The sequence below is a fragment of the Aquila chrysaetos genome, chromosome 6, assembly GCF_900496995.4.
Source record: "Aquila chrysaetos chrysaetos chromosome 6, bAquChr1.4, whole genome shotgun sequence".
Classification (NCBI taxonomy): domain Eukaryota; kingdom Metazoa; phylum Chordata; class Aves; order Accipitriformes; family Accipitridae; genus Aquila; species Aquila chrysaetos.
The window spans coordinates 53,744,689-53,757,394 of NC_044009.1; the positions used below are offsets into that span (position 1 = coordinate 53,744,689).

The following is a 12,706-nucleotide window of genomic DNA, read 5'->3' on the forward strand; positions in this document are numbered from 1 at the left end:
GCTCCCACGGGCGAGCACCCTCCACAGCTGAGTGGGGTGGCCGGATCCAATGAACACCATCGTGCAGGAGCTGGAGACCTCCAATATGGCTTGAATTGCACCAACACACTTCTACACCCAAGGAGAGCTCCAGCCAAAATTTGCACAGAAGTTAAGACTGTATTACTGAACTGCACGCTCCTCACTCCCATCTCCAGTGGTCGTCAAGGACTGTCCCGTTAGGGTCACTCCTGTCCACGGTGATGCTCTAGGGAGGAGATCCCTTTGCACTTGGCATAAAACCAAAACCTAAGCAAACGACATGCAAAATTAATCCACGTTTGTGACCGTTATTGTTTTTCATTGCTGTCACAAAGGCCGTTCAGACTTTCATTCATACCATGTTTAAAGATCTGGCAAAACCCGACGCCTACCAGCGTTTGAACACAAGAGGTCGGCGTGCGGGAAGCTCACCTCGTGCAGACTGACCCAGCTGAGCAGGAGCAGCTTTGCCCCTGTCGCTCGGTCGGCAGGTTTGGGCGTGGGGCACACGGGAACCCTCAGGAGGGAAAGGGATGGGGAGCACACGTTACTGATACAACCTTGACCTGATTTCACGTAACTGCCAGGGACCGCATCTTTCACATGCATCTGCTAATCAACACACATCAACGATCGAGAAAATCATCTTTAAGCGTCTCCACAAGCTGTAAGAGACTAAACCGCGCCTGGGTTGAGTAGAGAGGTTTTTTGGACAGTCACCTACAGCCTGAAGAATTTCCCACCAAAATCACTTCCAGTTCTGAACATTCACTAACAAGCTTGCTTCAGAATGAACTTTGACACCTTTGGAACAATAACTTACAGGATTTAAGAGTTCTGGTAGACAAAATTTTAACGTATCAAAAAACATGGGAGAGGATCTTAAGATATTAATGATACTAAGAGCACGAAACATCTAAGTCTAAAGATGCTTACAGACATACCGAGGGGCTATCCCCGAGGTACTTGTTCTCTGGCCAGCATCCTAAAATCTGCTTCATCAGCAGCCTCTGGGCCCCTCTAGTCCCGGAAATATTTCCACACACTCAGGTACAGCTCGATTTGCCTCCCAAATGTGGGGGTTTCTCTTGGCGTCCCTCTCGTTACCCCACTGCACGTTGTCACGCCACCTCCTCCCATCCGCAGAGGTCCGTTTCTGGGGCGTGGGGCCAGCGGCGGAGCAGGGCCGTCTGGGGTGCTCCCCAGTGGGCTCCCCTGGCGCTGGGAACCCACTTTCACGGTGCCCCTGAGCTACTCCAACAACTTGCCAGCACTTTGATCTGGGATACATTCAGTTTGCTGCCATGAAAAAGCAAACTCCGCTTTTTACAAGAAAAGGAGATCGGTTCCTAGTTTCCATTCCAAGATTGCAGTTTTTAGAGCTCAAATATTAATCTGACGGGGTAGGAATCCCAGGACAGGAGGCCAGTGTCCTCCCAGAACGGAAACAAAATCACTCCAGTCACTTAACATGCAATCTAACCTACCATTCAAACTCAGTTCTGCTAAGTCCAAAGTCCAGTTAAGAAAATTCTATACTAATAGCAATGTACCTTAAGTCCTTTGTGAAAATAATTTCAAACCACTCCAGGAAAAGAAATATGATACTTTAACATTTTGCCTAATTTGATAGGTGAGGTTTGCTCTGCCATAGCTTACGGAAACACAGTCCTGGTCATTAACTTTGCAGGAGATAGTGAACTCTGTTTTCCAGAACATTGTCCAGTGAAGAGACTCTTGTTTTTCTTATTTTGCTTTTAACTTAATGATTATCTTGTTAAATGGTTTTTCTGCCGTACATTCTAAGTTTGACACTCTTTGAAGGTTTCAGATGAGTCAGCAGTTTACAGAGCTCAGAATGCATGTCCTTGGTGAGCTCCTTTTCAAAATACTGACCATTACTGCAAAACCCTCACTATTCTCAGAGGGGTCAGAACTGACATCGCAATCACATTTTTCTTTTTCTATAAATACACACACAAATGTGCATATAAGCTTATGTGCACGTAAGTTGGCACATACTTTAAGTGTTTTACAACAGCTGGATACTGCACCAACTGATCTTATGCCAGTTGGGTACTTGACTTTCAGGCACTATTTAACATTTAAGCCACTTTTCTGACGACCAAAATTCACAGATAAGTAGTATATCTTGAAACTGAATAACTTAATTTTCACCAAGAAGTTTTTCTCAGGCTTTAAAAAATCAGATTGTTAGTCAAACTGCATACACTTCATACACTGGCATAAAGGATAGCTGAATTCTGAACTGTTACTCTTACCAAGTCAAAAACAACAAAGTAGGGCTGCAAGAGATGCTGGTTGAGAAGTCCCATTAACATTTTCTAAATTAATATTTTTACGTGCAAGTAATTTCATACATCTTTGTACCAAAACAACTTGCAAAATTTCATTTTTTAAAAAAAAGTGTAGAAAGCATTTATCATGCTTATAAGGACATTTTTTTTTTTTTATCTCCATTTCCTGAAGGGTTCTGATCATCTCTTGTGAACAATGCTAAGGTGAGGATGACAAAGTAAGCCAAAACATCCACCTCCTTCCCCCAGGAGCATGGAAGAGAGGTGCTTGGCCAGGCCAGGGAAAGTGGGCGAGGCAGTCTGCAGGAGCTCTCCTGGCAAGAGCAGCCTCTGGTTGTGCTGAGCAAAATACCTGAAGCCAGTTTGACTGACCTGCACATTTTCCGTGCTCCACTGTTACATGAAAATCCCTCTAAAAATCCTCATTCTGGCCTCACCATATCAATAACAAGCTCCAATTCATGGTTGCAGTGACCTGGCACAGACTCATCAAGGTAAGCGGACTTCTACTCAGTCTATTCCCTGAGAAAGAACAGACATGAAGACAATCACAAGACACTGCCTAAAAAATCAGTGTCCTTTATTTCCAAGACAAATGTCTCCTTCATCTAAACTTTCTTTTTTCATAAATGTCTTGGTATTTATAAAAGATGACAAGACAACTATAATCTGAAAAGATTTTGCATCACTGAAATTATCTTGTAGACCTGCTTTTAAAGGCAAAGTGGGGAAAAAAAAAAAAAAAAAAATCAGCTGCCTTAAGTTTGGGATCTTCCATTTCTGGGAAGCAGTCTAGTGGCCAGTCTGGTCTCCAAAACAGAACAAAAGCAATGCTGGTTTCCCCCGCAGGAAGATCCAACAAGTTGTGAAGCTGGCCAAGTGTGTTTTAAAAATAATGAGTTACCAGAAATGAGATACCAAAATAAAATGCATAAATATACACGGAATGATACTTTTAGCACAAAGATGCAAAAGCTAAATCCAGAAGACACACAGCTCCCGCGGCTTTTGGGCAGTCTCTGTACCATTTCTCCCCCCATTAAAAATAACTTAGCTTCAATACTCAGATGAAGTTGCTTCTGGTCTTAAACTTTGCTTGCTCTCAAGAGTCTGTCGCACCAGCTCTTCTCCTGCCTTTCTGGCACCCTTCTTAGAGTCTCCGTCTGCTTCTGACTTTGCACCATGCACACCCAGGCCAGAGCAAACCTCCCTCCCCCAGGTGCTCGGAGACACCTGCTGGGATCAGGCTTATGCTACAAGATTTTGCCAACGTTACTATCAGTTTGAGGTGTGAAAACTTCACATTGCTTGCCTCTGATTGCAAAACATTTGGTGTAGAGTTGCTGAATATGTCAAGAGAAGAGGGCCTGTTGTCTGTGCCAGGTAAGAAGGTGGCATATAGTGGCTAGCAGAAAACCGCTGTCTTCATGTTTGCTGCACCTGCACCGTAGGCTCCTCTGGGAGGACACAGACAGGGCTCTCATCTACCCTGGTCCCCAATTTCTCATTTTGACGGTGAAGAATTACTGTCTGTTTCACAAGGCATTGTAAGTATGTGATCCCTTAACACCTATAAAGCATTACAATACTACATTAATGAAGTTACTGTAATTATCTAGATAAACAACTATGGATGTTCAGATCTTTCTGATACTCATCATCCTTAGAAATTTTTGGTTAAACTGCTAATTGTAATTTGTTTACATACATTTTACACTTACCTTATGTAAGGCTTGAAAACATGATGAGTTGCAAAATGAAGTGACATCAATTTCCCTTTCATTTAATAGAATCATATTCAGTAGTTTCAGCTCCAAAATAAAGATCCCAGATCTGACACGTTATTTCTAATTTATAAGTTATACTGAAAGACTAATCTGCAATATGAAATTGCAGACTGGTTTGCAGTAAATATGATGTAGCAAATTGGTTTCTAAATATAGACAAAGGTTAAGTTTCTTCTTATAATAATCAAGGAATAATAGAAACATTCATGATAATGAAGATTTTATAATTAAAAGAATCAAATTCTCAAGAAACCTGGAATGAAAGTTGTGGGATGTATTCATGCATCATAATATAATCTAAAGTGACTGTTCTGCAAAGCTATTTTGGATTTATGCTGCCAATTAAAAAACAGAGTTTCTACTCAAGAAGCTAGACATCAGATTGGCCTGTAATGTCTGTAGGAGACTTTCATGCACAGGTGTCCTATCTCCCAGTAGAAAGGGACATCGGAAATTATACTACAACAGCCTAAACCCACCAAACCTCTATAAAACCTTCACCAAGGCAGGTGTAAAATGGTGTAGCACTGCATGAGAAAGGCACGTTGTTTTTTTGAATGACTGCACACACTGAGAGCTAAGTAGTTCTATGACACAGCCTGAGGGAAATTTATTTAAAGATTTCACATTATAGGCCAGACGATACCCCTGAAGCTTCTCTACTCCTGATATGAGAGGCACTCTACATTTTAAAAGCTGTAGATTCCATATCTCTTCTTGGAAGCTTCAGTGGGGGAATTTTCGGTAAAATCTCTTTTGCATAAAGTGTTTTATGAAGTCCAGCTTCTCGAAGAGCTAGCTCAACACGAAGTCTAGGGTCAGAAATGATCTGTTAAAATAAACCACAGCAATGATAAACAAAACAATACTTTCCTCATACACACAGTGTATCTTACAGGTTATCTGTGGATGTATATATTTTAAAAGTTTTAAAAGACAGTCAGAAAATTATGGTCATAATATAAAGGCTTCAAAAGCAGAGAAACTTCATAGTGAACAAGCCTTATCTCACTGCACATATCTTGATATGATCCTTTTTAATATTAATGATCACAAACTATTTTAACAAAGAGCTCTGGCTGTCATTCCTCAGCAAAACTCAAAGGGTAGACGAGAAACTGAGTGACTTGTAATTCAGCCTACTCACTGAAGAGTTGCTGACTTCTCTAACGTTCCCCCCATCAATACTGCCCTGCTTTCACCACAAGACTTTTAATCCCTTCCTGTTTGTTTCTATGGAATCTGAATGCTTCAAACACGTTTATGATTTTTCTCACAGCATTGCCTTGTGACTACATGGCAGAACCACTTTAATTGTACAAAACAACAACTAATGCCCAGGGAAATTACTTCTAAAATTTGTCAAAAGGTTATTTGACAAAATTCGTAAGCCTCCTTCAAATCCTTCTTCCAATGGCTACAGTGGGGAAGCACTGAAAGTACAAGAGAGTGTCACATCGCCTTCAGTTCTAGCATCACCTGCCACAGTGCCCAGAGCTGCTGGGAAGACCAACACTGGGGAACATTACCCATAAGCACTGCAGCTCTGGGTTGGAGCACGCTAACATGCTTGGCAGGAATCACGTATTGCAGTCTGAGCATTACCAAAACCCGTTTGGAGTTGAAACAGGACAAATATTCTGAGAATTTAGGTATCAATCCCAAATACACATGTTCACAGCATTTTTAAAGCTAAGGCTTTTCAGAACCTCGTACATCAGTCAGATTTGGGTAAATTTTAATAGCCAAACAAAAACTACACCTATTGTACCACATCTTTACCAAACTGAGAAGCTTTAAAATGTCTTAGAATGGGAAGCGCTGGACAAGCTTAGTTATAGACATCATTAAATTTCAGCTTATTCAGTGCTAGAAGAAAGCTTTTATGCCATAGAATTATACCATAGCACTTTCCTTTCTGCAAACATAATTTTCAAATTCCAGAGCGGGAATAATTTCAAATGCATAGACTGAGCAGATGGGGAACAGCAAGGGAATCAAAAAATCCTCCCCTATGTTGCTTAATTCCATTTGAAATTGAGCTAGCACTGTCCTTAGCAATCTGAGTGACCTGAAAACAGGAGTATAGTTACTTCAGTTTCCTGCTTCATTTACACCTCACTGGTTTCTTCTCCTTTAGCCCTTGCATATCATATCCCAACTGATCCTAAATCCAGCAATAGTGTAAAGATGGTCAAGATACTAATTTTCAGTTTATGAATAGATTTGTGCTGTGCATAATCTTCCAAAAAAAAAAAGAATACCCCATAATGAAGTTACCTGTGACATAGCTCTTTTATATATGGTCAGTAGAACTTTTATGCTAAGTCAATTCACTTCAAATACTTAGGACAACACTAACTGGAGCAGGTGAAAAGGAGGCACTGTTTTAAATAAATGCATAAAAATGTGAAAGCAGTGAGTTTTGAAATTAAAAAATAGCAAAAAGGTCCATCAAAATGCCTAGCAAACACAGGAACTGCCCAATGGTCTATTTAGCTCAGTATCCTCTCTCCAGTGGTGCCAATAGGAGATGCTGTTCAGGGAGAGCCCAGGAATCCTACGCTGGACCTGAATGGACCTTTGTGGTCCACTCTTGTCGTGCTCCTCCAGCATCTACATTGGGTCAGAGAGATTACCCCACCTATTACTCCTAATGCCTTTTTTTTTTTTTTTTTTTTAACACACATTATATTCTATACTCTACTGTTAATATTGCTATTTAGGATATATTATTAATATTACTATCATATATCACTATTAAGATATAGGTGCATACAATAAACTATATGGTATGATTACAGACAATTACCTGCTGTTCACTGTATGTATGCAACTTAAACAGTGGCTTCTGAAGATCAAACTCTTCTTTGGTTCCAATCCCCATCCGAGCTTTAGATGCCACCGTATCAGCCACTACTCTAGCTGGATCTAATTTTGCAACAACGGCAACCTAAAATACATGATATGAAAATAACAATATCTATGTAGTCTAAGGTGAGAAAAGGTTATTATCAATAACACATCCTTTGAGAACACAATCATTTACCTGGTTTAAAAATTTCAATAGTCGTCTTAAACAACTTTGTATCCATATATAGAATTTGTAAAGCTTAAAACTTGAATCCAGAGTAAAACTACTTTGACAGAGAATAATAATCAGGGAGATTTTTCTCCTGTTTTGCAAAAGAGACAGTTTAATTGGCTGGACTTAATGCAGCACTGTGCATGCCCAGAACTGCTGTAAAAAGTGGAGAATTGCCTGCTATGTGGGGGCAGGCTTAACACAGAACCACCTGCATATTGTGAATTCTAATTGTCAGTCCTTGAAAACAAACTCAAAAGCTGGGCAGCATTTCCATGAAGAGAGAAAGGTTATGTTGCTACCTCATCATACCCCTGGTAGGAAATAAGCTTACACTAAGCTTTAGGCTACCAGAAAACAGCACTTCCCGAATATGTGCACTACTGATCTTTGCACCGTAACAGCGGCATGTGGTCCTGGCTGCGAAGGAGGCCTCGGCTCAGCAAGGATGCTATAAGAGAGAAGCAATAGCATCCTCGGCTCTCTAGCAGATATTGACATGAGCTCTGACATTTGAAACCAGTAACAAAAAGGAACCAGCAGTCTCATAATTTAGCAATACCCACAATTCCTGGAAGTCCAAACTTTCTTCTTTTTCTTCTGATGGAAACAAAGGTGTTGGGTAGTTCACAATTTTTACAGAGTCATGGGCAATGACACTGAGTGATATGCCACAAGTAACATAATTCTTTGGTTTTTTTCTTAAGTGCGTCTGTTTTAACTGTTTAATTTCCTGTGGCTAGAGCAGTATCAAGGATTCTCTCAGACAATATATTGTGCAAGAGTCAAACTTTTTTCATTGCTTATTTTCTTTGTGTTAAAATATTCAGATATAGGCTAATACTACTTTGGAAAATACAGAAAAATGCATAAGCAAAATAATCAAAGTCAGGATACGTTCTGAATGGCTAAAACGAGAAAAAAATATTTAAAATTGTGTACGATCATTCTATTTTTTCCGTCTCTAATAAAATGTCATCTTTGTATTTACAGGCTGTCAAGATATACAGACTGGATGACTTTAGTAAAGATCTTTTTTTTTCCCCACATACAACCAAGGGGCATATTTTATGAAGCACTATTTCATTAGTGTGAAACACAGGGAATAAAAGGTTACAAAAATGTAAGGAAGTGGGAACTCTACCATCCTGGTCAAAGGCCATTCTAGAAGCATTTTCTACTTTGGTAGGACAATTGGGTCAGTCAGAAGAGATCAACAGATCATGACTCTCAACCAGTCTCTTGTAAAATGTGACACAAAAGACAATGCAATTCAACCAGTATCTTAGAAAAGACATAATAGAGTTATTAAAAATGCATTGACAACCTAAAATAACATTGTTAATACTGCAAAATATTTAATTGAATCAGATTACTAAAAATAAACCATTATTAACTGGAAATGAGCCCAAGTTCAACAGTTTAAAAAATGACTAAAATAACAGACCAATGCTCCCTTAGGTTTATTTATTCCTGTTATGCTCAGCTCTCCCACAGAAGATGACCTCTGTTATATTTTTCTTTCTTCTTGACTTTGTACACCCAAATGCTGAAGTGAAAGCACTTATAAGGCCACAAACAGTCCACGAGGGACTGAGGAAGAATTTCACTGGCATGCACACTGTACTTGGTTGGTTAATCCTGAAGCCAAAGGATGTGCTGAAGGTGAGGTCAAGGCTGCATCAAGTACCGTATTTTTAACCATGGGTAGTCCCAGGGAGAAAGCTGCTGCATTAGTGCTGTTTAAATTATCCGAAATCAAAGGGTTTGAAGAACACCTTTTCTCCCTCCCTTATTTTCCTTTGGCTGCACATTTAGGCTGCAGTACCTGGACTGTAAAGAATGTGAACTCCAGTTTTTTCCTTTTAATCTTTGGAGGAAAAACCAAGGAGATTAGATAAAAAAATATAAATGAAGGTAAAATTACTCCTTCAAAAGTCAGCAGTAGGAAAAAACAATAACACTACATTTACTATGACAAACATTAGCAAGCATTTTCTGGGATACCCTTTTTAAAAGGCTGTGCAAAAATTTCACAGAGAGTTAAATATCTCTCTAAAGAAAAGTCATCCAAGGCCTGTAATTTTTCAGAATTTAAAAAGAATTTAAATTACTCATAAATCTTGCTTAAGACTCAAGGCAGACTTAAGATTATTAAAAAAAAAACCCCAAAATCAAAGAAAAAGAGAAATCACATCCAACCCAGAAAAAAATAATATCTATTTTCAGATATCAACAGCTTCTACAGTGCAATTTAACATCATAATGCTCCTGCTGTCAGAGTTACAAAGCACATAGGATTTATAACATGACAGAATTACTGTTAAAGTCAGACCAAAAGTGCATTTTAACTTCTTCATTTAGTTGCTTTTGATAGATTGTTCTTTTTATCTTTCACGTAATATGACAGTATGTGTTTGTATCATCACTGTATATGAAAATACTATATACAAGAAATAAAACCACCTGTTGTCGGAGTGCTTCAAGGCATTTCTCTTTTTCCTTTTCTTCATGTGCTTCTTTAAGGGCCAGATGCTTTTTCTCCAGCAACCGTTTTTCTAGTAATGCTTGTCTAAACTTTACCCTGCAAAACAGCATACATACAAATGGAAAAAAGATTGGCCAAGTGTAATTTTAAATTTCTGTTATGATATTTCAGTTTGAAAACTAGTTGGATGTTTTCTATATCTGTCTGATAATAATACAGTGGTTCATCAAAACACCTGAAAAATGAAAAAAATGCTTTTTCATTTGAATGTGTTATTTTGGTGGAGTTTTTTGGTTTGGGGTTTTGGGGGAAGGGGGGTTTGGGGAGTTGTACTTTTTGATTTGTTTTGGGGGTTTGGGTTTTAGGTTGGTTGGTTTGTTTTAAGTAACTTGGCTAACCCTTCAGATTTAATTTCTAGAACGCAGATTTTCTCTAGCATGCTTTATATAGCCCTGTTGCTCTTTTTTCCCCCCCATTTTCTTTGCCAAGAAGAAATGTTCTCCGACATCTGTGTGTGGCAGAAGAACTCTCTCCCATAACTCTTTCCATTAAAAGAAACACATCACTCCCAATCTTGTTACTGGAAGAAGCAAGAAAACTTGAGAATTACATCCTTCTTCAAAAGGAAAAAAATGGAGGTTAGCACAAATAATCCTGAAACTTTACCTATGGCATTATTTTTGGTCAACTTTTTGCAATAGATTTTTATAGCCCCGATAGTACTACCATGACCGTATTTCCTAATAACCCTCAGTCCACTGCCAAACTCTGTTTTTTATGAAGCCGCAGGGTATTCTTTGGTATGTCACTTTTAGTCCTTATAGAGGAGTTGCCATTGCCATGCTTTGCATTCAGAGAATTACCCTTCTTTTGCCCTTCAAATTTTAACTTGCCTTCAGAGAAATGGAGAAGAGAGAGCTGCTTCAACTACAATAAAACATGTATTTTTATTTTCTTACTCTCGAAATCTTAGTAAGCTCAAAGGACTATACAACTTGTGCTATAAACTGCAAAAATCAGAATTAAATGCACAGTTACGTTGGTAACTAGGAAAGACCACTGCATCAATAATCCAGTAACAATTATCAGGACAAAAAAATTTGTCCCTAGAGAGTGGTACAAAGCTGCCTGAGAATGCCCCAGACAGGCTTTCAGTTTCTTACTGTAGCCATTGTAGTTTAGGCAGATGAATGCTTACAATGGTAATCTTCAGAGGTAATTTTGTTCCAGGGAGAAAGTCTAATCTTCTTTTTATACGAAGAAAATTTAATAAAAAGCAGATACTCGTATTTTTCTGAAAAATGACAAAAATTATACTGAAAACCTTTCACTCTGCTTGAGCTGACTACTATGATACATGTTCTAAAATACTTCAGTGTTACCAAATATGAAATTCAGTACCCTGGAAACTTCCGTAAATTACCAAGGAGGATAACTGAGGGGCACTCATCCAGGTCTAATTTCAAATACTTTGTCTCTACTGCAGAAGTTTTCACATACATAGGAATGTAAAGCATTGCTAAATGGCAACTTTTTATGGCATTTCCGAGCCCAGTTTGAATAGGTGTAAGTGATTGCAATTGATTGCCAAAGTAACCGACAGGCAGAGCAGGGCAGAACAAGGACTTGGCATCTTGATGCAGCATTTGTTGCTCCTAAGAAGAAGGTTCATGTTTTCATGACTATGTTATCCTAAGGAGATCATCATCTTGCTCATGCTGGAGAGACCAAGGCCAGTATTAACAAAGATTAAGTTTCAGTGTCAGAGAGCAATGGCAGAGCTATGAAATCTACACTCAGGGAAGGCAGAGAACCTTGTAAATACATACTCAACCGTACATTGTGTTCCTAATTTGGAACATTCTTCCAATACTTTTTATACTTGGCTTTAAATGTTTACTTGAGCTTTGATTTCACAATGTCCACATCCAAATAAAGTTGTTAATTCTCTTTCACTCCATTATACTTAGTAATATTTTAGCTTCTATTTCTTCAAAGCAAACTTAATTTTATAGAAAAGCTTAAAATTAAAATGTCTTAATATTCAATTTTGACTTTAAGTACCACAGTAAGTAACAATTTTAATAAATTGCCAGCTGAAAAATGAGTTTAGCTGATTAGTTTCAGTAAAGTTACCTTTTTGAAGTATTGCGGGTACACACTTATGTATTTTTTGATAAGCATAATTTCATTAAAACTCTGCTTTCAGACACTGTCTCATAAATATTTATAGGAAATAATGAACTACTATGTTTATTATGAAAGCCTTAGCAAAACTTTAAAAAAATTGGGTTATAATATAGATAGGTTTTTTGCCCTATATCACAACTTATCCTGTTCACTGCTGTCAGTTGAATAAATCTCAGTAGCAACAGTAGAAAGCATTATCTTTGTGGCTAAGAAGGCCTGCTTCTGTTCCCACCTGTGATAGGCTGAATCGATGCACAATGTCACCAAGGCATGAGGCAGCTGGAATAGAAAGTGTTTTACACACTAATTTGAACACTTCAGAAGTAGTCACTGGTTCCCATGACAACACTGACCGGCCAGATCCTTTGCTAATTTACGCTGCAACTGCTGTGGCTATGTCAAGATGCAGAGCCTAAGCCAGCCCTCAGCTCTAAAGACATTCTTAAATGTAACAGCACAAGCTCGAAGCAAAGCTGCTGTGAACACGGGCTCCACCAACAGCCCTCTCGTTTGCCCGGCTTTATGAATGGCTTTCATACCCAATTATTTGTCCACAGTTTTTTTGGATTCTTTCTGTTCTGCGTCCCTTCAACGTGGAGCACCGACTGGGGAGAGTGGGAGGGTTTCAGGGGAGTTGGTGAGAGCTGTGCTTCAGGAAGGGGAAAACCTTGAGGTGGGGCAAGAAGGGAGAGATGAAAGGCTATCCGCATGCATCCCCAGCAAGGAACTGCTGCAAAGAGCACAAGGGAAAGGAGAGATGCAATACATAAGCACCTTCACCCCCGACGTGATAAACAGAGCTGTGTGGCAAACTGCT

At 39.0% G+C, this 12,706-nt stretch overlaps 1 protein-coding gene across 5 annotated transcripts in view; it reads right to left on the bottom strand.

Annotated features, from left to right (window-relative positions):
* Positions 1 to 12,706, bottom strand: part of CCDC148 (coiled-coil domain containing 148) — a 90,094-nt gene that overhangs the window by 3,471 nt on the left and 73,917 nt on the right. For 3 of the 5 annotated variants that reach the window (XM_030017155.2, XM_030017159.2, XM_030017156.2), the window contains 3 exons: positions 9,678 to 9,795; positions 6,939 to 7,079; positions 4,712 to 4,955 (listed from right to left, as the gene is read on the bottom strand). In XM_030017155.2, the coding sequence (XP_029873015.1) occupies positions 4,809 to 4,955; positions 6,939 to 7,079; positions 9,678 to 9,795 (406 nt within the window). In that variant the 3' untranslated portion in view covers positions 4,712 to 4,808. Of the gene's footprint in view, positions 1 to 177; positions 289 to 4,711; positions 4,956 to 6,938; positions 7,080 to 9,677; positions 9,796 to 12,706 lie in introns of those variants that run through there. The other 2 variants (XM_030017157.2, XM_030017158.2) reach the window with 2 other exon arrangements.